We start from the raw sequence: 25,678 nt of genomic DNA on the forward strand, positions 1-25,678 counted from the left end.
AATATAATCATAATTAAATAAAATATAAAATCTGTTGAAAAAGCAAAATTAAATGACAACTTAAATAATTAAATGATGTAAGTGTGAAAATAAAGTATCACTAGGCTCGTGCTGAAAAGTGGTAATAAAAACACTATCATTTTATTGTGGAAAAATAATCTTTTTCAAAAAAAGCAACAAAAAAGTAATATTTTTTTCAAAAAATAACAAAAAATTAAAGAAAAATATTTTAGAAAATGCAATGGAAACAAAAACAAAAAAACACTTTAAAAAAGTAGTAAAAAAACAAAATAGAAATGCTTATTTTCCAAAAATAGCTCTAAAGAGGTTATAAAAGGAAGTTGTGTCTTCAAAAGATGGGTTATTGTTTATTCATTTCATTTGCTTTGGTAAAAGAATGTGAGTTCTCCCTATTGGATTATGAATTTAAACCCATTGCTGAATCCAATTTTGAGGACAGAAATCTTTCGAACTGACTGCATGTGTGTATTTAAATTTTAAAGATGAACTGAAAATTTAAAAATTCAAAATAAAAACAAAAAATCATTTAAAGATCTTAATTTTTTGTTTTTAAAAAGCTGTTTGATTGAATGTTGCATTGTTGCAATCCTAAACAAATCAAATTAGAACTGTTACTTTGATGAGTGACAAATACAAAATGACTAAGAAGAATGAAGTGGATGGAACTAGGAGCGTCTTCCTCTCTCAAGCTCAAAGCAAAATTGTAAATGGCAAATCGTTGAATGTTGATTGTGATTTCAATTGAAGATGGGCTATCATAGTAATAAGGGAAACCTAGGCATCCCTGAACCAGAGAGTCCCCCTGCCACCCCTTGCAGGACAAGACCCTACAGGTAACAATGGAGAGGTGAGAGAGGGATGGTCCACACCTATTCCCAAGGACGGAATGACCAATTTTCAGACAGGGGAGGGAGCTTGAATTCATCCCCATGGACCATTATTACAAACTCCAACAACAATTCGATCTCTTTTAGATTTTGCATTTTGGTGCTTCAAATAAGATCTAAATATTGGGTTTTGAGAAGCTGAATTGTAGTCATGGGGAAATTGAGATATACGTTCTGATCAATTCGTTAAGCATGTCTGCATTTCTATTGCTATTTAAATGATAAATTTATCAAATTAATACAATAACTGAAGGTTCCAGAAGAAAATGTTATGGACATTTTACATATCATTCTGAGGATACTACTCAATCACTATGCTTTATCATATTGATTTATAAGATGCCTTTAGCCCAGGTATTACAAGGTAATAAGATGGAAAAATAATGGATACTTTCAACTGAATAAAAAAATTCACAGCTCCTTTGGCATGAGCTTAAAATTGAAGTAGTTTGTGTATACTGAATAATTATTCATAAATATTATGTAGGCAGTGGTTCTCTACTATCCAAGTGCATCGCATAGATCAAAACCTAGTTGTGGAATCCAGTGTTATATAACCCTAAAAGCCGATCATGCTATACATGTGTATTAACAATTGGTCATTAGCTCAAGAATCGTACATCTATCAAAGTACTATTACATATGGAGCTTCAAAGCTAGTTTCTGTAACCATTCTATTGGATTCTCTTAAAATTGGGTATGCTCTTCAAAGATACTCAAACAAATCATTAGTAAGGAGAAATGTCCAGGGAAATCACAAACTCTAAAATATTGATGCATACCACCAGGTTCACAGAATTCCATTGCAAAAACTGGAAGGTAAGAGTATGACAGATATACTCCATGGACCCTTGCAATACTCCCACCCATAATGCCTTATCTCTTCATCTTATTCTGTGAGGTGAATCACCAAAACACCAATTTAACTTCAAACATGAGTAATCTTTATAATAGTGCCCAGAAAGGATATAAATGATTAAGTGCATCTTTCAAAACCAGTTCGATGTGGTAAAATCTCTAAAGCTGCGGAGATAAGTCTCTATCTCTTTCCTTGACTTTTCCCATTGTTTTCTCTCAATAAGAACATCAGGACTGTCTCGTGACTCCTGTAATTACAATGTCCAGGCCACCTTTAGAAAGAAGTTACTGAAGTGCAAGAACTGAATTATATAATAAGCAAAACTCTGAACTTGTTGGGACTAAAACTACCTTCATGATCAAAACTGAATAAGACCTAAAGTTAGAGTAGACATTTGAAACCAATAAATTATGTGGTTAAAAGCAGGTTTAATTCAAGTTCAGATAACTAAGGGAGAGAAAATGAGTCATGTACCAATGGAATGATTTTAAATGAGGTTCCTTGATCGTGAACTATGAGAGTTTCATTCCTCCTGTCACGGCTCTTGCCTCCCGCCACATTAACCTAAACAAAATCCTGAAACCTTGAAATATGAAGAAAGACATCCAGCAAACCACAACTTTTAACCATAAAGAACTAGAGCATGACCTAAAGATTATTTGCTTTACTAGTTTAACTTAAAAGACAATTTTTCTCACAAAGTCTTTAGTCCACAGCAGTCAAACAATTCACATACCCTGAATTCACACATTAAATCAGAAAAACCATGCCAACAGATTAAGAATTCACAATAAGTCATCAAATGCCAACAATGCAACCGACCATTTTGCAGCAGCTTAGTTCATTTTTTATGGAAATGAAGGGGTGCATTGTTATCACCATCTTGCAATACTGTTTTCCGAAATTGACACCATGTTTACTTGTTATGCCACAATTCAAACCATCTTGCAATACTGTTTTCCGAAATTGACACCATGTTTACTTGTTATGCCACAATTCAATAATAAATAGAAGATGCTGGAGGTATGCCTACAATACTTTTAGTAACTCTAAAGTCTTTGCCACTGTTACTATTTGCCAAAAAAGGCTTTCCAGAGCAATTCAAATTTCCTGAGAATATTTTTTATAAACGAATGTAGAATGTAATTTGGAGAGATGCCCATACCCTGAATGGTTTTCCCTTTAGCAGGAATGTGTTCTACTCTTTAATTCCATGGCAATGGAACTAGTGCACTATATTCTCAGTACTATACCTTATTACCTACCCTCCATTTTCTTAATTCACAAGATTTATTTTATCAAAAGATTGTATCCAAAATCTTCATTTTCTGCAGCAAGTGTAGACATCTTAGAGCCAATGCCTTTCAACATCACTACGTAATTTAGTTCTGTGTTTTAAAATCTTACAAATCATTTCAAATAGACTATTATCAAGTAACTATGCATGAATGCAAATCTTATTTTCCCAATAGAATCAAAGTTAATTCTAGAAATAACCAAGGACATATTAGATCTCCACAAGTCTCAGCACTGAAAGAGAATCAAAGAGTAAAAATGTTTATATCTCAGGGACATCATGGGAAAATGTGAAAAAGAAAATTACCAAGCTACTTAGAGATTCCAAACAAAGTTATATCTTATCCTACAAGGAATCACACAGACCCATGAACCACAAGAGTGCTCAACAGGAAGCCCAAGCAGTTCAGATCCTGAAAAATGAAAAAATGCCCGAACACGTCGTTTGGAAGGAGGACCCATTATTGTCTCTTGTGTGAGAAGTTCAAATATAGTTGAAAATGTCACTGTAGCTGTTTAATTTAAGTTACAAAGTTAGACAATGGTCAGATGCATCTTAAACAGTCTTTTTTTAGAAAGGAGAAAGTCCCCTATGTGTTTAACTTAAGATCACCTAAGAAGATTGTGAACTAGTTTTCCAGCTCCAATTACTCTGCAATCACTGTTGGTTATTTTCAATTTTAGCTATGTAAAGGTCAAGTTTGTTAGGAAGTCATCAATAACTGACAGTGACATATCAGCCCAATTGATTGATATTGACTTGTAAACTTTCAGATCAATCATGGATAGGTAACCGTAATATCAACCCTGTTCAAATAAATGAATTCCAATAAAGGGATGGGGCTAGTCCTCTTCAAATATGACCTCCACATCCTCCCAAACCAACCCAAAAACAAAGACATGAAAATGATAACTCCATGGGATTACCCAGACACACAAAGTTGCCCATCCATCAAATGAAATAGAAATTCCATCACTGATGAGCCAAATGCCCCTATCCACAACAACTCAGTTATTAGATTCATCGCTGTAACCAAAATCGAATATATCTTTTCTTTTATGAAAGCAACTAACATGCCCTACACGGAAGAATCTCATGGATCAGATTTGCCTAGTGTTGGGCCATCTACATCCAGCACCGTAGGGTCACCACTCAAACATCTTTCCTATAAATCCTCAACTAATGTAACATTACCTAAATTAACCCAATCATCTCCAAATAGATCCTCAAAAGTCAAAGTAAGGAACCACCAAACTGGAACTCAAAGTCTCATCCTCAATCACATCAAGTGCGCAACATTATCCCAATCAACACTCAAATTAAGTACATAGTAAAAAACTCGTAATATGCCTTCAAGCACATCACCAGTACTAGCAAGAGAAAGAGTTGAATCATTTGCTATATAAACCTTATCATTATAAGCTTTATCTCTTAAATCAAACTATCATCTTTGGCCATATAATAAGTGCATCCAAAATCCATAGTATTCTCATTTGGAATTTCAAGCATGAAAAGGATAAGCCACAAGAACATTATTCTTACTATAACCATTGTGCTTTTCCTATGGCTCCTTAAGGTCCTTGATTGACTTCATGAGATTTAGCATCTTCTTGAAACATCATTGACATTTATCAACTTGCCGCAATGGTTGCACTCCTTGTCTTGCTTCTCCTTTTCTTCATGACCTCACTTGCAATCACCACATGAGAACTCCTCATGTTCCCATTACCATTGCCTCCTTGGCCACCCCTTTGATGCTTATCATTATCTTGGTTCACCTTGAAATTATTTTTTGCCTTACTCTTAGTCATATGACCCTACCCCCTCAAACCAAGCACACTCATCTTGGTGATTTTTTGCTGTTTCAAAATAACAAGGAGAAAAGCCCTACAAAAGACAGTATTCCTATAGTCTTTCACGATGAATTTATAGAGAAAAATATGGTGAGAAATACATGGGGCAGCTTCAGGATTGCAAAGATGTTCTCAATAATATCAATCCTATCACACACCAATAGTTTGGTGCACATAACTTGTGATGGAACCTTTAAACCTTCAACTCATTAATTCTTCTCCTTCAAAGGTTTTGACCCCTTGAGATGAAAATGGAACTTAGTGCAATGTTGCCTAATCTTCTTGATAATAACAGGCACCCTTCTCAGAAAAAAAGGATCTCTTAAGTCCCACAAGCACTCAGCCACAAACCCTTAACCTTTAATGCAATCTGACTGAATGATTCCCGTACTTGACAATTGTGCTTTGTCAACATATAGGCCCTCAGAATCCTCTCTATCTTCAAAGGAGCTTATAGACCACAAAGGAACCTGCAAATGCTGATAAAAACAATACCACTCCAAAAATCCATAAAAATGCTTTCTAATAAGTAGAAGACAAGCTCAAACAAAATCCAAATAACAAAGTTATGGCCATATGAATTTAAAGACCAAAATCGAATTTCCCTACCTCCCTCACCTCATCACCCAGATTCAAGTTTAACGATTCACAAATAAAAAACAATTTTTATTTTTATTTTTTGCCAGATAAAAAACAAATTTTTAAAAATGACAGGAATCAGATCATTGCACTTGTCAACCTGATTAACTAATTGTGCAAAATCCTCTTCACTAACTACATATTGATTGGGCAATAACTAGATTATTTTGTTGATGTGGCGCCACCACATTAACCTCACTAATTCATATGAACTGATGATTACATAAATATGCCAAATTTTGGCCAAATGGCACTCATACACATGTCAACCAACTCATCCAAATTTTGGAATTTTTCAATTTTTACACATCAACTGAATGAATACAATCAGAGGCCTCCACGTGGTACCTTAATGTTATCAGGCATTGCCAAGTATTGCCAATTGCCAACTTAAACCACCAGTGGTCTACACAAAGTGACAAGTAAACTGCCATTGCAAATCACCAAGCACAAACTATCAAACAAATAGCCACCACAAATTGCCAAGAAAAATCACCCTGGCCTCCCCAACTCAGATTCCTTCAAATCCCATGTGCAACCACAAGGGCTATGCCTGCATGCACCCCCTCTACAAGGGGTTCCCTAGGATTTTAATGAAACCTTGCCCCAAATTTTGTTTGATGCATGCCTGGTCATGTACCCTTTCTACCATGTGACTGCTTGCTCCACCTTTGCTAAGCCCTTTGCTTGTTACCCTAAGTTGTCCAAACGACTCATCACTAGCCCCTACCACAAAAGTACTACTGAATTTCAAAGGTGAATTTGGACCACAGCTACACAGACCAACTATTCAGCAAAACTCCCCGACAAGAACCACAAACAAAACAGCCCATACAAACAGTTTGTGGGGTCAATACACAGTCATCATAACATCATATAAAGTAGAGTAAGCAAGAGTCAAAAAAGGAGAGATGCCTTCAAATTCTCTTGTGCAGGTTGGTCATAGTTTTTGTACTAGATTCCTTTTCCGCAGTTGTGTGCTCCTTATCCCTGACTTTCTGCAATGAATCAAAAGACTGCTGATCAGTTGAAGTGTTTTGAGCAGGTTTATGAATCTGCATTTTGTCCAAGGTTAAATATTCAGTGACAGACTGACCTATCAATCAAAGAAATTCTTATCAAATCATTCCTCAACTTTGGCTGCAGTCTGATAATTACAAAGTCATTCTGGAATACCATCATCCTTACCAGTTAAATTTAATGCAACAGAGAATAGTTCTGCACATCATCGTTTTCCTCTTCATCCTTGAATTTCAGCCACCATTCAACACACATTACATCTTCATCCTTCAGCTTTATGTAACCTTTGTTCATCAGATTAAAGAACTCCTCTTTTTTGATACCCAAGGCCATTGAAAGCTGTGAGGATACAAGCAAAGGGGTAACTTCATGTATGAAGTCAGTAAGCATTCTTACTATTCATTGAAAAATCTCATTTTTCCTAGCTTTCCAAATGAACCAGAGGATTTCAGTAGATAAGACAAACTAGAATTAGATTTACTATAAAGATCATTAATGAAACCAAAAACAATATCCTCCCAAACAAAAGGCTTATAATCAACCCAACTGCTCTTAAAACCAGATCCCAGAGCTTCTTGGCATAAGGACAATAAAAAAAGATGTTTATAGTTATATGACTCAGTAGTATTACGCATAAAGTAAGAAATGGATACAAAACAATTAGGGCCTCTGATAATTACCAACAGCCAATTTCTTAAGGAACAACGTCCATCTAAAGCAGGCATTTTTAAGCTCCAAAATAACAGACCAAATGATTTGACAGATTCTATTCCAAATTGGAGACAATAAAAGTCATATTCCATCTAATACTGATGTCGGAAAATATCTCCTGGGTATTATTTAGTTTCTCATAGATAATCTTGCTAGAAATCTTAGAAATTGAAATGCCATCATCCCAAGAAATATTATCAAGGATGTCAGCATTAAAAACCATCTGAGGTTTCTGCACTAATCCCCCAAGGATTTCATAAGCATGGAGAAGGTTCTTTTCTAGGAATTAGGAATATTATATCTCATTCTCAGATTTTTGCAAAATAGCATTCTACCATTGTCAAAAATATCACCAAAATGTTGAATAATTTAGAGAACAATTCCTTAGAGGAGCACCCCTTGATTAAAGGCCAAAGGATTATTCTTGTACTGCAAGAACCACCAAACAAATCTATAAATATGGATTTTATTCCTTTTCTACAAATAGGTCTCAGACCCTTCAAATGCACCTTAATAAACTCCCAGACCCTCCAAATGCTGCAGAATACAGTTGACTCTGAAGGTTTTGCCATAAGTTTACCAAACAGAATATCATAAGGATGCCCTTCAAGGATTTATTAGCTTTTGGCACAGCATTACTGATATTATTTCTTATTGACACATTCCAAAGCTCATCCCAATCAAAAAATTTAATAATGCATTTAGCAGCCAGAGCAATACCATGATACTTCGAATTTTTAAGTCCTATAGCACCCAGCTTCCTAGGCATAAAACACCATTGCCAAGAAACAGCATGCCTTTTCCTAGTTCCCCTTCCATCAAACCATAAAAGATCGCTTATCAATTTATGAATCTTCTCAACCTGATAACAACTGAATAACCAAGAGGTGCATAGTACAAATCAGAGGAAAATATTTTCTTACAAATTTGAAACCTCCCAGCAATTGAAAGCATATGCCCCTACGATTTATCAAATTTATTTTCAATTTTCATCACAACCCAGTAACACATGTCTTTCAGTGAAGGAGAAACAGCAAAGATATACCCAAGTATCTAACAATTTTATTAGGTCTATACCAAGCCCAATCAACATTCTTAAACCAATTAGGTGGAGATTCATTCCAGCAACCACAGATTTTTTATTAGATAATTTGGAACCAGAGCAATAAACTGCGAGTTCATTTTGTTTTTTAAATTGGAGAAATTATTCTCATCAATGACAGGAAATATTGAAGTATCATCTACAAATTGTAAGTCAATTAGCTCCACACCACTAGGGAGTTTAAGACCTTTGACAATAGGCCCAACTTCAAAATCCCTCAAAAAATAATGAAGTGCTCAACAGCAATAATAAATAGTGAATAGGCAAGTGTAAAGACCCCTGTCCTTTTGCACTAAATAGCTCAGCTTCCTTGGGTTAGCATTTAGTCAAACAGTTGGCAGGCTGACAATGGAGGTCTGATTTTTTTCTGTTTCCTGAGTTATCTGTGGTTAAGTTGCCCCTGTTGCGTTTTGTGTTTGATGGGATTCATTCATAGAGAATTGCTAACATTCAAGAAATATTTGCAAATCATACAAGAAGCTTTTCTTTCAAAAAATCATTCATTTAAACATCAAACTGAAAATTATTAAATGCTGGAGCAACGTATGTCATTCTCAGAATTACTGTCCTTGATTACAACAGTGAACCAAACTTAAGAGTATATATATACGGTATTTTTTGAGACCATTAAGCAATGAAGGGCGATACATAGAACCTGTTTTGACATCCCCAATGTGAGTTCCCAGCTGACTGTGGCATATTTCCAGTGGCTGTTATTACGCCCAGCTCCAGTTTCCACGCACAGTAGTGTCTTTGGCAGCGTTTTGGGTTTAATTAACGTTGGCTACTTTCTTCCAATCTCTGACCGCTCCAAGTAAATTCCAGCACGCTGAAAATGGATTTTTAGAAGGTGAGAAATTCCCAGTTCAATCCGCAACCCTTCATAGAACACCAATCAGAATTATCGAACTCCCTCCAGTACGTCTTATTTTGAACCCTAACTCAGACGTCTAACCATCAATCACACACCAATATACTGAGTCGGTTTTGCCTCTGCTGAATATGCCTTTTTCTGAGTGTCGCCATGTCTAATATTAGACTCTGAAATGGCTGCAACTTCCAGACTGCCGTTTTTTTCTTTTCCTTAATGACTACGCCCAAGGTATGTTTGCCAAAGCACATCCACTAGACACTGTTCAAACTGTAAGTACTTGCAACAAGATGAAATCAGAAAGTAGTTACTTGCCTGGTCACTATGAATTTTCACCAAGCTGTGCTCATAATGGATTCCTTCAGCATCGTATATTCCTTCCAATACCAATTTTGCCTTTGAGTAATTTCCCAAACTTGATCTTTGACAAGCATGAGAAATGCCACACTTGAGGGATTTTGTCCCCAAATGCCAGAAGACTTTCCAGATTTTCTCCAGAAAATTAGCTTCACAATTTCCAATAAACACAAAACCCAAGATGTCTGAAACTTCATTAAATGCACTTAATTATTGCTTCATTTGGGCACACATTCCAAAGCACCATCAATGTGAGATAAAGGAAAAGTAGAATAAAATATTATTATCCCCTTATGTCTCCAAAAGAAGGGGTACATTTAATATTTCCTTTTTAAACATTAGCTTCAGCATTAAATAACCCCTTAAGTTAAATAATTAAATTTAACTCTAGAAACTTTTGTTTTTTGCTTGAATAATTAATTCCTTCATAAAAATGCAATCCAGGCGAATGAATAAATGCACCAAAGAAAAGTTGATCAAAATCGCACCAAAATTTACCCGACACTGTGCCCAAACTGACTTACTATAAATATTAAGTTCCTGGAAACCCTAACAAATCAACTCCGTTTGGCCTGAAACTGAATTTGCTTAGGCCAAATCCAACGCAAATCCCTGCAAAGTCCTGGTTAGCCCTCGAGACCATGAAAAAATGGGCTAATGACAAATCGCTAGATAACTGCTAAAAAGGGGACATTATAGCAAGAGGACACCCATGTCTCATGGATCTTGCAAGATCAAAGGAGGAGATAGTTTACCATTTATATACACCTGAGCATCAGCATCTTAGAACAGAATATTTATTTATGTACAAAATTTCTCTTTGAAACCAATGGCTTCCAAAACAAGCTAAATAAAAGGCTATTCAACCCTATCATATGCTTTTTCAAGATCAAGTATAACCATGCAAACAGATTGTCCAAAAACCTTTGCCCATTCAAAGCCTTCTCAACTAGTAATAAGGTTCTCTAAGATATATTTGCCTTTTAAAAAAACCAATTTGAGACCATGGTACCACTACCACCTTGGGAAGAATTTCTCCCAACCTCTCAACAATAACTTTAACAAGAATTTATAAGACACATTCAGAAGGGTTATTGGTCTCCAATTTTTAACTAAGGTTTTGTGAGCATCTTTAGGAAGAAGTTTAATAATTCCTTTGTTAATCTATTCATTGAGAGTACTACTTTAGAAAGACTCGTTGCAAACACTTAACAAGTCATTAGCAACCCAGCTGACATTCTTCTTATAGCATTCTGTAGGTAAACCACTACTGCCAAGAGACTTACCATTCTTCATGAGGCTGATAGCACTTTTGATTTCCTCAATGTTTATTCTTTCCTCCAAAGTATCTAAACCCCCAGGAATAATCCTCTTGCAAGGATTTCTAACCTCCTCTAAAGAAAACAATTTTTTACAGGAATGAAATTCTTTGCTTATTAACTCATGATCATCACTCAAAATTCCGAGCCAATTTTCTCCCTATTTTTATTCCTAAGCAAATTGAAATAGTGCTTATTTCACTTATAATCATATTTTATCCAATAAGCCTTAGCTCTAATACTTAATAAAGATTTGCTTATATCTCAGACTATGCTTCTTTCTACTAACAATATCTTGAGGTTGGTTTGGAGCTTTTCTTCTGCTAAAAGAGGATCTCCTAACTTCCTCATACATTTTTTTCTAATAACAACTTCCATTTTACCAACAACTCTAAAAAAATTTGCCAAGAAAAAGTAAACATGTTCCATTTTGTAATTAGAGAACTTTTTTCTCCTAGTCCTAAATAAGATCCCTTACCACCTTGGATGCAAAGACGATCTTTGTCCTTAAGAATAGAGGAAATCAATTTGAACAAACCAAAACCATTATCCTTATTTTAGTGGATTTGTATTTTTCATTCACTTTGTTGGTTGCACCAAGAAAACCATGTCTTTGTTCTTCTTCATATTGTTTTCAAGATGCTCAAGTTTAAGGAGCCTTTTCATCTTGGACAAGAAAAAATTTCATTGCCTTTCTGACCAAACTTAACACCCACTTCTTTATCAAAATCAAATTCAATCATGTTAAAGTCACCGCCAACAATCCCAAAAATCCCAACATGGTTGTTGGCCATCCAATTCCACGATACAACTCTCTAGGGTGGTAGTTGTGTATTTTAGTGGATTTAATCTAGAGAGTGGATGCCATTGAATGGCACATGTTCCATTTTGTAATCAGCTCAATCAGACTCTTTCTGTAATATGCACCCTACTTTTTTTGTTTTTGTTTGTTTTCTGAATGCCAAATGTGAGGGCTTTGGTAGTTAATATAATGATGCAACAATAGATAATTCATGCAATATTGCTTAGGAAAAATAAACACCATGAAATACCCATGAAAGACAAATGACGAAGATGAATTTTTCAACTAGGCTTCTAATGTCATCCAATCTAGATAAAGTGTGTATTTCATTTTCAGCAGACACCAACAATTCATTCTTCCAATCATAATCATGCAAGGCAAATGTATTGCTGTTATAATGAATACCAAAATCACAACTATCACATTGGGCATCAAAGTCTTTTAGGCTGTCACAAATCACCTGCACCTCTTCTTTATCACCCTCAACAATGAACTGTGAATCTAGATCAACAAGGCCACTATGTCTATGCTCAAGATCAACAACATGCATTGATAAATCAGTCATGTCATCAACGCCATCAATGCCATCTTCCATGTAAACATTGTTCTTTAAAACCAATACAATATTAGGATCAAAAGTAAATTCATCCCATGTTGGATCCTCTTCAAACTTAGTTTCTTTTACACCTGGATCCCAAATGCTAAAAGGCTGATTACTTTGTTTAGTTAAAAAGTGCTCACCATAGCTCCAAGTATCTTCCAACTCAGATCTTGAATCTTCTCTTGGTTTCCACACATTGCTATTCTCACCAAGAGCAATGCTAGAACCAAGTGATGCTCCATCTTCCCACTCAAAAAATAGATTGTCATATGTCTTCTCTATACCCATCTCAAACAATGGGTTATCATTGGAAACCACAAACTGATTTTCCAAGCTGCTATGATGAATACCAAAATTAGAATCTTTGTCATAGTTTCCAGCAGTGACTCCATGGCTGCCCCAAGTCTCATGTAACTCCTCTTCAAAGCTTGTATCATCGTCATTTTTAGCTAATTGGTGAACATCATCATACTCAACAAATCCCGAACTATAGTTTGACTCCTTGCCAGGATGAGGTGAAGGTGATGAAAGCACGCTAGACTCAATTAGAGGGGAACCAAAAGAATTCACACCTCCTCGTGGCTGATCTATCATAGCTGGTTCTATAGTACCTTCTTTGATCTTCATCTTCTCTTCCTCTGGAAGCACATGAGTGCATTCAACACCGTCACTAGCTCCATAAGAAGCATTAAGGAACTTATCATGCACAACCTCAGCTATTGATTTTTCTTCTTCTTGAATGACAACCTCATCAACATTAGTTGCATGCATCGCCAAAGAGTCTTCATGAAGCAATGTCTCAAAGTTATGTGTCAAAGCACCAACTCCATCACATGTCTTCGTATTAAAGATATTATTTTCAAACTCTTCCTTGTCTTTGGATTTTGCAAGAACCTTTACCAACCCCCTTTTAACATCTGGATCCTTCATCAAATTAATCAATCCTTGCATTATCTCACACATAGACTTATCTATTGTAGACATTCTTCCAAACTGTGATATGCAAACAAGAAAACCACGACCCAATGAGATGGTAGGGAGAACTTGTGCTCTAATCAATTGAACACATAGGCTGGCAGGAAAACCAACTCTGATACCACTGAAATATCCCCTTACTTTTTTTTCAATTATTTCCAATTACAAACATCACAAAGCACCCATTAAAGTTAGGAAAGATAATCACAATACTGCTGAAAGATAACCCTTCCACTTTCTGATCACCAAGGGCCCAATGTGGGAAGGTGAGAGCATATGGTGAATAGGGGATCATTAGCTCCAATAATCAACTTAAAATACAATGTTGGGCGGCAAGCCAACCCCTTCCGCTTGTCCAGCTGGCAAGAGCAACTTAAAGTAGAATCACTCAACCGCTTTTTAGTGAGAGGACAATCATTACAATTCTGAAAACTAGATCACTCTACCACTTTCCAGTGGGAGGACAGTTATTACAAACATGGAAATAGATCACTCAACCACTTATTCAGCGGGAGGACTATGAAAACTTCTAAAAGTAACAAATAGGCAGCTAGGCCATCCTCTTCCACTTTTCAGTGAGAATACAAAATGTAAAATGCAATTAAATAAAGGTTGATAAGTACTACTAAATTCAGCGTTACAATGAGAACATTAGCTTGCAGATTACAATAGGAAAATGATATCCAGACACACCAAAATGTTAGGAATCAATCCTCTAACAAATAAGAACTATCCAACATATGAAAGTACTTAAACAAGTAATTAACCCAAGTCTGATATGAAAAACAACAATCTGAAAATACAGACAAGCAAGACTAGAATTCACCTAAATGCTCATAACTTCGTCCTTGCAGCTCCAAATGATGTGAAATCAAATGCAAAGGGGCACAAGAGACAAGACATCCACTCCCAAACCAATAGACCGCTGCAAAACGTATCAAATCGTCACTGCACGCTTTCCAATACACTCTCCAACATGGTAAGACCTGGGAAGTAAGGCGGCTTTCTCTAGAAAATCCAAATCAACTCCAAAACGCACGCAACTTAGCAAAATGAATCGCCTAACACAGAGGAAGACATAGGAAAGATACCCAGAAGCGGCGATTGGACTCCCAGAGACTTATGAATGATTTTCACGATCAGCTCCATACCAAACAGCAAACTCCAGCACTGAAAACAACACTCCAAAAATCAAAAGCATCAAATAACTTCATCTTCCTTAAGCTCAATCTGCTCCTCTGAGTGAGAAACATTCACAATATTCAGCTAGGGGCTATCTTTCAAGCTCGAAACTGAAGGAGCCTAGGAGGTAAGCATCCCTCGAAGCAAAGTCTGAAATGATCACAGCAACACTTCGTTATGATAAGCAATAGATAGTCTCAAATGAAGGCCAAGGAACTTATTTATAACCTTCTCCAAATCAAACCTCCTTTTCCCTCCAATGTGGGACTAAACAATGACATTCAAATTCACTTTAATTTGCATTTCATTTTATCCCTTCACCAACTCATCCCATTTTGCCTAGACAAGACACTTTATTAAAATGCCAATAACGCATAATGTGAGCGCCCAACATATAATTGAGAAAATGACTTTAATATAACTTAAGCAATCCCTTTAATAAATCGTCCATATTGCCTTAAGTTATAATCCAACTTTAAACAACATTTTCCAACAAATCAACCCCCTCAAGGTAGCAAATATACTTCATAAAATATCAATAAAGTGTGTTATGGCGTCCAAGGTAATAAAGTGAATTGTTTCATAAAATTAACTTATTTCTTTCTAAGGTGTCCATCATGCCTTATAAATAATTTATTTATAAAATATTTTTCCTCAACCATGAAGTCGCGCAACATAAGCTCAGACTTGCCAAAATAGCTCCAAAAATGCTGGAAGACCAACTACTCAAACTGACCTGCCGGAAATAGCCATCTAAACTGACCTACTGAAACCCTTCTAAAAATAGCACTTACTAAAAATAGCATAATGCTAAAAATAGTAATTGTGTCCAAATGCATTTTAACCACATTCTGAGCAGCTATCACAACTTACTAAAAATAGTAAGTCTGGAAAAGTCTTCGGATTCGTTTGCATGTCACAACATCGCGAGGCTCTCTAAAAACCTAGAAAAACTCAAAAAAATAAGTTGTCATCGCCCCCACTTACTAAAAATAGTAAGTTCGGAAAAGTCCTCAGATTCAGTTGCATGTCACACCATCGCGAAGCTCTCTAAAAACTCAAAAGGAATCTAGAATTAGAACTGTAAAATTCCAAAATGCAAGCCACCAAAACTGCCAAAGCATCCTCCTAGAAAATAGGAAACCCTAATTTATGCCTTTGATTGACCAACGGGTCTCGGAATTGACTAACAGTCCCCAAAACCAACTAGAGCGGAAAAGGGGACATTACGGGAGTTCCTTTAAAATTGCTACTTCTATATGGACAAAAAACATGCCAAGACATTCCCACAAAACTCTTCAAACAAGCTTTTATTATCTCCATGCCCAACAAGAAATTCAGATGTGCATTCAAAAAATGTCCATTTCCCACAATCTTCCTAGATATCTTCTCTTTAAAAAAATGACCTTAAAGAGTGAAAAGTTGTGTGACTCCTTGTGAGGTATCCCTACTCCTTCATGCATCCTCACAACAACAAAGACTAGAAGCTAGGGAAATTTAATCCCTAAGCTCTACCACCATGAGAGACTAATTGCACAAGTCCATAAATAAACAATGATAAACTCCACAAGCATGAGAACACAAATTTATGGTGATCTCAAAAGGCATCAAAGAAGAATATTGTTGTAAAGATATAAGAGAACGGGTTGATAGGAAAAAGTTGAAGGAGTGCCTCCATTCTACACCTCAACAAATTTGTAATGTCCCTTTCCTCAACCTAGGTGTTCGGGGTCATCCCTTTAGCCTATTTCATTCCTGTAGATTATTTCAAGGGTTGGAGAGGGAATATTTTAATAATTAAATTTAAGTTGTCTTACATTATTATTTAATGGGCAGCTTTATTTTAATTAATTATTTTATCACTTTATGAAAAAATAAAATAAAAAAGTTGTAATGTCCCCTTCTTAACCAGTGTCAACCAATCAAGGGTAGTCTATCACCAAGTCCTCGTAAACTAACATATTGGATAGAGGACATATGATTGGATTAGTTTTCTCTAGGTTCAGATGGTTTGCTCAAGTGGAACGAGAGGTATCAATTATTATTTACCAAATCTCTAAGTTGCCAAGTTAAAACTTTATTAAAGTCCAAGTTATACTCCTCCAAAGTTCACTTAAGTCTAGAGAGAGAGTGAGCACCCTTTGAGGAGAGAGAAAAAGGTATTAGTGAAAACTAAATAAAACTTAAGTTAAAGAAAAGGTGGGCGCTAGAATGGAGAGAGAAAAGGTATTAATGAGACTTTAGAAATTAGTTAAAAACTCAAGTTAAAATCTTAAAGTGAGAACTTGGGAAAGAAACCCTAATTAGCGTGTTTGGATTTAAGTCTAATAAAAACCAACTTGGAATTCATTTTAGAGGTCTTGGCTAAATATTTTGTTACTCTCGTCTCCTAAGAGGAGCTTGGCTGAACCCTAGGGTTTGGAGCACCCTTCACAAGTCATTAAACCTGTAGCTGTGGAAAATCATCTCAAGGTGTGTACAGAGATTCTACTTCAGGGATCTCATTGGAGCATCAAAGGAAAATCAGTTTTGAAGACATTTTGTTGGTTGTGGTTGAGCGAGGTGCTTGCTTATGAGGCCGACCCCTTCTTTGGCTTGTTTGGAGCAAGGAGAAGTCACTTCCTTTGCATTTCAGTGCGAGGTTTGCAAGATTCATTTAATACCAGCAGTTTTGGTTAGGTTACATTAGTTTTTGAAGACCCAAAAGCATTTGATGCAGATTTTCTGAGTGAGCAGCCTTTGTGCTGGGCAGACCACTTTTCGGCAGTTTTGGGGTTTGTTGAAATCGGTTTATGGTTGTTTAGTGGGGCTTCAAGATAGTTTCTTATTCACAAATAGGAGCAAAAATTCTAAATGCAGAGTTTTCAAGAGGTTGCTGAGTAACAAAAGCAAATAACATCACGGATACGCACTGGGTAGTGTTGGTGTTGGAAATAAGCCCCACCCGGACTGACGATGGACTGGTCCAAGAGGGGCTAGTAGCTCAGTGGTAGAGCACTCCAGCAACGTATGGAAGGTCCTAGGTTCGAGTCCTAGCTGGTCCATGTCTCAACATGGTATCAGAGCCAGGTCCAGGCTAGGAGCCCCAAGCACACGAGAGGTGTGGCTTAAGGGGGGGTGTTGGTGTTGGAAATAAGCCACACCCGAACCGACGATGGACTGGTCCAAGAGGGGCCAGTAGCTCAGTGGTAGAGCACTCCAGCAGCGTATGGAAGGTCCTAGGTTCGAGTCCTAGCTGGTCCATGTCTCAACAGTTAGAATATGTGGAGAGTCTATATGAGCAGATACAAGAGAAAAGTCACCCTCCCATAATTGACACTACAGTTATTTTAAGTGGAGGATATCAAACATGGTATAAAAAATTTAGCAAGTGGTAAAGCTCAAGACATTGATGGGTTGTAGGCTGAATTTTTAAAATGGGGTGTTGAGACTTGACTCCGCACATCAAAAGAATTTTTAACAGCACTACTCAAAGAAACTTTCTGGTGGAATGGACAACTAGTGTCATACCAGTGTCATCATCCTCTTTTTTAAAGTGGGGACATCAATAACCCTTCCAATTACAACACTATCATGATCAATGCTCTTCTTGGAAAACTATTTGGGAGCTTGGTGAAATGTAGAATTAGTAGTTGGGCTGAAAAAGAAGGCAAAAGAGCAAATGGGCAGGCTGGTTTAAAGCCACGGCACTCTACCATTAACCATTGCATCACTCTTAGACACTTCATCAAAAAGGTTTGGGACACCCAAGGTGGAGAGATTTATTATTGCTTTGTTAATTTCAAGAAGGTTTTTGACACTGTCCTTGGGGACAAGCTCTAGAATAGAATGGAAGAGCTTAGGATTCCAAACGAGTATAGAGCAGTTGTCCATAAGCTTTATGAGCAAGTCAAAGCTGAAATCAAAACTAAGGATTTTTTGAATGCTTTTGTAGTGATATTGGAGTCAACTAGGGGTGTCCTCTTTCCCCCACGTTGTTTGGTCTATATATGGATAACCTGGAAGAGTGGTTAAGCAACACCATGGGAGAGGGTATTTAGTTAGCAGGATACGTGATGAAGCTTCTTTTGTATGCGGATGATCTTATATAAATTGCAAAATCTGCTCATGGTTTGAAAGAACACTTGAAAGCTTTAGAGCTCTTTTGCCATAAGGGTTGGGATGCAAGTAAACACCAACAAAACCAAAGTCATGATCTTTTCTTTGAAGCGGAAAAAGCAACAGGTTAACTTTATCCTTGAAGGAAACTCCCTGGAGATAGTGGAAGAGTACAAGTACCTAGGAATTCATTTTCACAACATGCTCAGTTGGGAGACATGTAGGACAACGAGGATCTAGGGGAAATGGAGAGCTTCTTTCCTTCTTCAAAACAGGTGCAGAAAGGCAGAACTATGGGATTGGAAGACCAAGAAAGCACTTTTTGGTTGATTGGTCGTTCCAATTGTTCTTTATGGTTGTGAAGTCTGAGGGAGTAGCATATAAAACAACAAGTGGAAACAATTACAAAGAACTCAAAATCACTTAATCACTACTAGCCTCAAAGTCAAATCAGCAGTTCCCTATGAGATCCTTTTAACTGAGGCTGGTATGTTCCCAATGGAGGCTTCAACAATAATCCATTTGTTAAGTTACTTAAAAAAGGTTGAAAACATGGATGAACAACGATGGCCCAAAATGGTTACTATGGAGGAATTAAAACGCAGGAAGAAGACGTGGAGAAAACAAAATGACAAGTGGATGAACAAATGGGAAATCCACTGACAAGATTGCCCTAATTATAATAGGGATATAAAAACTTGGGTGCTGGAAAAAATTTAGACTGCCATGTGGACAAAACAGAATGGCCGAAAGAAGACACTATGTTAAAGAATTCAATCCCATGTGGACACGACAAAAAGGCTTATTTAAGAGCTGAAATCAAGGGAAAGGCTAGAATCTTAATGGCGTAGTTGAGGATTGGGTCGCATCATCTTCAATGTGAAACGGATAGATGGATAACTCCCAAAGAAAAGTGGAAACAAAGGACTTGTATCTTTTGTGGTAAAGGAGTGGTTGAAACCGAATGGTACTTCATCATGGAGTGTGTGGCTTATGAGGATATCCATAAACAGTTTGAAAACAACCTGAAGGTGGACAATCTGAGCAAGCTGTTTGAGGAAGCAAGGCTTCAAAAAACTGCAACTTTCTTAGTCAAGATTCATAAAAAAAAAGAGCTGACATGGAGAGAAACCTGAAGTAGTGTTGTTTTTGGAGCTCTTGGTCCCTTAGACCACTTGGTCTCGTGGACGTTATTAAAATCCCTTCATTCATTCATTCCCTTGATAAAAGCCTGGCCGTACATATTAAAGGCATTACTGAGTACTATTGCCTTGGGTTAGGGTACCATTTTGCAATACTGGAGGCATCTAACTCCAATATCAACATTTGGTCAGTTCTGGTTCATTTTAGGGGTAGTTTCTGAGGAGTTTCAAGTGTTTTCTGAGAGATCTGATTGGCTGCTAACTCCATATCAGACCTGCAGACAACAGGCTAAGAAACCCTTTCTACATCCAATTTTCGAAGGAAACGACTTAGTTATGCCTAAGCCTAAATTGTAAAACATGCTGCAGACCTATTTCTTATTCTACTACATCAGATTTGTAACCTCACAAACTAAAGAGTAATCTGAAATCTCAGTTCAAGTTGCAGAGTTTTGGTATTATTTCAGAACTATATTTAATGCAAAAAATATGGCTTGGTCAACATTGACATTTCAAAACAAGAACAATACCTTCTGCAATTCCCGTCTAGTTTTGAAAGATCACAAAATTAAAAAAGAATATAGTATTTTAAATTAAAAGAACAAGCAGGTTGCAACAGTTAGCAATTCAGTGTTCCATAACAGGGTGGGACACTATAGTGGTATCAAAGCGGTTTTCCTTCCATCATGTGTTTGAAATATTCCAGTTTGATTTGTGGTTGCATCTGGTCTTCAGTTACCTAATAGTTTTAGTGGTTTATCTTACAAACCTCCCTTGATTGTTGTTGCACAACAAATTGGCAAAGATGAATACTGATAAGTCCATTTCTGCGTTAATTCAAGAACTCTCCAAACTTATGAAAGACCTAGATATCAAAGGGTACCTAAAGACTGTGACAAAATCTAAACATAAGAAATGGTTGAAGAATAAGATGTTAAAACCAAAGACAAATAATGAAGAAGATGCTTTGATACAGAAAGATCATGAGACAAGGCTTCAGGATGGTTCTTTGGATAGGCATACAATTTTTGTGGTTGGAGTTGTGCATGACAAAGAGGATAAAAGAGCAGCCTCGAATCCAATTACATATTTTTCAAGTGACGTTTCTAAGAATAATGACTTCCATGATGTTTCTTGTGATGGGGTCATTAATATTCCTTTAGATGAAGGGCATGAAGAAAGCATTTTTTTAGATGTACTTGAAAAGCAAACCTGACTTTTTATTGCCTAGGGTTGATTCTGAGCAGAGGCTTCATGAGAATGTTAATCCTATTGAGCACTCTTGTCAAGTTGATGTCAAAGAGCACATGAAGATTGAAGGAGGTGTGTTGATGTGGTTTTTAGGCACATGCGAACACAGAATAAAATACCCAAAAGTATCTTATCCTCTCTTGAACAAAGTCTCTCAAATGCTATGCTTCGCGATCAAATGAGACGACTCCAAGGTTCCTAATATCGGGTCATGATGTGTGGATAAGCACAGTGGTTGATGTGATTGAGTTGAATAATTGAATGCTTGAATTGTTGGAACTTAGATTCTATCTACTTGCTTGGAGAATTAAAAAAAAGGGTAAAAGGCATAGGGTTTAGGAAGACTACACTACTCCTAAGAGTGCAAGAGACAATGAACGATTAGATGAAATTCAACCAAGCTTTGCTTCGCCATCAACAAACAACTCTACAAAGCTAGTGCGATCTCCTAAGGTAGGCACGTGATGTTCAAATTACTATCAACAATAAAGACATCATCAAGGCAATGCATATCCAAGTGTGAATAGCAATTGAAGTTAAGCTCATTGAGAATTCCAGTTGACCACACAAGGCAAACTTACAATCAACAAATTGCTAGTGGTGTGGATAAATGAATTTCATCATTAATCATTCACGACTCCTTTTATTCATCTAATTACTCATCATCTAACATGAAGATCCAAAAAGAAACCATGCGCTTGTAAAGAAACAACACATTCCACCATAACTTCAATGAAAAGGAAGTTCATTTACAACTTTGGCAACAATTTTTGCCTTCTCCTAGTCTACTCTAGCTGCTATCTACTATTCGTTGTTAACTTCCTATTCACTATTTCTAAACTAATTATTTTCTATTCTTCTCCTATTAACCTCTATTAACCTTTACAAATGAGAAGCTTGAGCCTTATATAAAGAGCTCATTACAATAAGTGGCCAGAATTGATTTCATATCAATGGCCAAGATTACAAGATGAAAACCCTAATTAGGGTTTGTTACAACAAACTCTTCTTAGCCAATGAAATAATTACAAAGTTTGGACACGTGTCTTTTCTTGAATGTTTGACCAATAGATAGTAGGGGTAGGTACATTGGAGTTTGTGTCCCCGCGGATGAGCCCAGTTAATTGAATCCGGACATGCTGATGTAGAACTTCTTTGATTGGTGTAGTAGTGATCGGGATGCCACCTCAACTTGCACTTGTAGACTTGATTCATCATCATGAAAGAGTGTTGAGCAATATCTCTTGATACTCAACATTAGTCACTTTGCTCAATGTGGTGATGTTACAGTCAAGTCGTTCCTCCATCTTTGCATGCTTATCTTGCCTTGAGGTAGTTGTATGATCTCTCCTTTACACTCCAAGGTTTTGACCTCTTTGTAATGTCCCCTCCTCAGTAAGGAGTAATTAGAGGTCCATTGGCCTATTCTGGAGACCCGTAAGCTGTTTGGAATGAGGAATTAGGGTTTCCTATTTTCTAGGAGGATTCTTCGCAGTTTTCAGGGATGTTCTGATTGGAGTTTGGCAGAATGAATCAAAGTTTCCTTTTGGGTTTTCTGTAAGCTTCGCAGTGGTATGACATGCAATCAGTTCAAGGGAGTTTGCAGAACTTACTATTTTTAGTAAGTTGATGTCAGTTGTCTTGATTATTGGGTTTTTCTAGGTTTCTCAAGTTGAGCTACAAGGTTCGAAGAACAATATTTTTGGTGAAGTTTCCTGGACTTACTATTTTTAGTATGTACTATATCTGACAGTCCTATTTTTGGCAGGTTCAATTGTTCAAGACAATTGACTTAGTCTCAGCGCTTTTTGGCAGTAATCAGCTTTTGGAAGGGGAAAGGTATTTTTTAATAAAATACTTTAATTATCTTGGCCTTGGCGTAATTGGTGTTCTGACTTAAGGGGTCGAATGGTATTTAAATCAAAAAAAATATAACTTATGTGTAGGGGGCGATTTTATGCCTGAGTTATATTATTTCCACAGTCATTTTTGAGCGCTCTCTTTACACTTTATGTTATAAACGATTATTTATCCAAAATGGCTATTTTGTGGTGACATTTGCTTTGGGCGAACTTTGCCTAGGAGGGTGAAACGAAATGAAATGAATTTGGGCGCCATGTAGGGGATTTGAATTTGAATTTGGCTTGGCAAAAGTTATAAATTGGAGACTTGGGCGAATTTCAATCATCTATGAAGAAATTATAATGAAGTGCTGCCGAAATTTGGAATGAAGCTTCAAGGAATGCATACCTCCTAGCTGCCACTTGATTTCTTGCTTGCAATACAACAACTAGTCGAGCTTGTGACCTCTCTTCATTCAGAGGAGTGGATTGGAGAACAATGTTGCAGAATTTTTGTGTCAGTTTCAGATGTTTTGGAGTGTTTTCTTTAGTGTTCATGTTGCTGGTCGCGGTGTGTGCTGAAGGTGCTTTTTTGCTCGTGGCTCCCTGTGTGCTTGACGTGTGGTTTTGGGTATCGGCTCCATTTCTTCCTATGCCTTGGGCAATAAAGTTCACCATTTTGCGATCTTGAAAAGCTGATTTGGATTTTATGTAGCAAGTCGAACTTCCCAACGGAGCCATCCCCTTTCCTTGGCTGCCTCGGGTTGCGTTCTGATTGTTTGTGGTGTTCGCGGTGCAACTTTAAGGTTCTGTTTGTGTTATCTATGTTATATCTCTCATTTGCTTTTAATTTGGTGCAATTCGGAGTTGATTTGGGGAAGTTGCGAGCATTTTAGTGTGTCCGTAGCTTGCCGGTCTGCATATTTTCAGTGTGTTATTGTTAATTTCAGAATTTGAAGTTGGTTGTGTGAAGAGCTTTCTTGGTGTGCCTTGAGCTTTTGGTGTTGGGAGTTGATATTGGGGTGTGTAAGTGTTGTCGGCATAAATTGCCTATTGTTATGTTTGATAATATTTGTTATCCAACAATGTATTAACTAATTGTATTGAGTGGGTTGTCAATCTTGGGTAGTTATGTGTCGATTGGTTGACGGTTGTGTACCTTTCGGCAACCATCGGGTCCTTTAAATATATCTTGTACTGCCAAGGAAGGGGGATGGTATTGTCGGATATGTTGTAATCCTTGGCCGACCATCTCTGGTCTTCTTCTCTGTAATGATTGCATGTGCGAATAAATATATATTTTACTGTCGTGTCTGGTATGCATTGTCATGTACATTGTTATTTTCTATATTTAATTTACCAATTGTACCAGTAAACATTTTGGTGTCGTTGCCTTAAAAGAAATCGGGTCAACCTTGAGTGATTCATGTCCGTAGATCCCATCAAAGGTGAGAAGAGGCCACAGGGTGGTCAAGACCAAGCGATTAGGTGATCCGCCGACCCTCGGTTGGAGGGAGCACAGAGACGAGTCGAAGCCTAGAAGTACTCGGAGTTTTGGGACGCTGGAGGTGGACATGTAGAGGACGCGCGCGTGTCTGGGAGTGCAAGGAAATCACCGGAACGTAGTGGTCAGAACAGTTCACTCAGGCCCGACACACGTGTAAGTACTCGAAGTGTTGGGGACGCTGAAGGTGGACGTGTAGAGGACGCCTGCGTGGCCGAGAGTGCAGGGAAAGCACCGGAACGTAGCGGTCGAAACAGTCCACCCAGGTCCGGCACACAAGGCGAATACACACGTACCTTCCGAGTGAAAACAATGTTGAACACCCAGGAGAAGCAAAAACTGCCGAAGTTCACGGGAGACGGGTCCGAGGACCCGATACGGCATTGCAAAACATGCATAACCATTTGGGAGGCAAATGGCCAAGATGACAGGGACTATTGGCTAAAGGCATTTCCGGCCACCCTTCGGGGGATCGCCATTGACTCGTATACGGACCTGGATACCCAGTATAAAACATCATGGAACAACCTGAAGAAGGCTTTCCAAGAGGAGTTTAAACTCCTACGGGATGACAATGAAATCATGGCCGAAATCTATAATACTAAGCAAGGCAAAAATGAGAATGTACGCGCTTACAACCGTAGGCTCAAAGAACTGTTGAACAAGATGGAGAACCAGCCAGCCGACGGGTTGAAGAAGAGGTGGTTTACGGAGGGATTGATACCCTCACTGCGCAAGAAGATGAAAGTAGTGCCTTCGTCCTCATATGTCGACGTGTACAATCGAGCGATTGACATCGAGAGTGAAAATAAAACCTCCTCCCGAGAGAAGAGGAAGACCGATGATGATGAGACACCAAAGGTAGCAGTGACGAAGAATCCAAAACTGCACAAGCCCTTCGAAGGGATATGTTGAGAATGATGCAAGAATTGAAGGCTGAGAAAGGAACCAACAAAGAAGGTAATGAACTATGGTGTATTGAGTGCAAAAGGGAGGGGCACACGAAAGGTAATTGTCCCAGAAATATGTTTTGTGAAATTTGCCAAGTGCTGGGGCATTCAATCAAGGAGTGCCCGTACAATTTGAAGATGAGAAGTACACAAGTACTCTTCACACAGGGAGAGTCTAGCCCATCGAAATCACAAAATGTATCGCCAAGTGGTTATGGAAATCAATGAGGGCAAAACCAAATACAGTACGACTCCAAAGGACGTCCTATCATACAATGTAGTGAATGGGGACACTTTGCGAGAGACTTCAATAGCAAGAAAGACAACATACAATTATTGTGCAAATGGTGTGGACCAGGTGACCATGAAGACATCAACTGCCCGAATCAGAAGGGT

General features: G+C 37.5%; 1 protein-coding gene across 3 annotated transcripts in view; it reads right to left on the minus strand.

Moving 5' to 3' along the window:
- Nucleotides 1-1,306: 1,306 nt before the first annotated feature.
- Nucleotides 1,307-25,678, minus strand: part of LOC131028183 (PLASTID TRANSCRIPTIONALLY ACTIVE protein 6, chloroplastic) — a 145,138-nt gene continuing 120,766 nt past the window's right edge. Inside the window, exons 5-6 of one of the 3 annotated variants that reach the window (XM_057958423.2) lie at nt 2,242-2,331; nt 1,307-2,014 (exon numbers count right to left, since the gene is read on the minus strand). In XM_057958423.2, coding sequence (XP_057814406.1) covers nt 1,898-2,014; nt 2,242-2,331 — 207 coding nt within the window. In that variant the 3' untranslated portion in view covers nt 1,307-1,897. Of the gene's footprint in view, nt 2,015-2,240; nt 2,344-5,759; nt 6,555-6,744; nt 6,916-25,678 lie in introns of those variants that run through there. The other 2 variants (XM_057958424.2, XM_057958425.2) reach the window with 2 other exon arrangements.

Source organism: Cryptomeria japonica, chromosome 5, assembly GCF_030272615.1.
Source record: "Cryptomeria japonica chromosome 5, Sugi_1.0, whole genome shotgun sequence".
Lineage (NCBI taxonomy): Eukaryota > Viridiplantae > Streptophyta > Pinopsida > Cupressales > Cupressaceae > Cryptomeria > Cryptomeria japonica.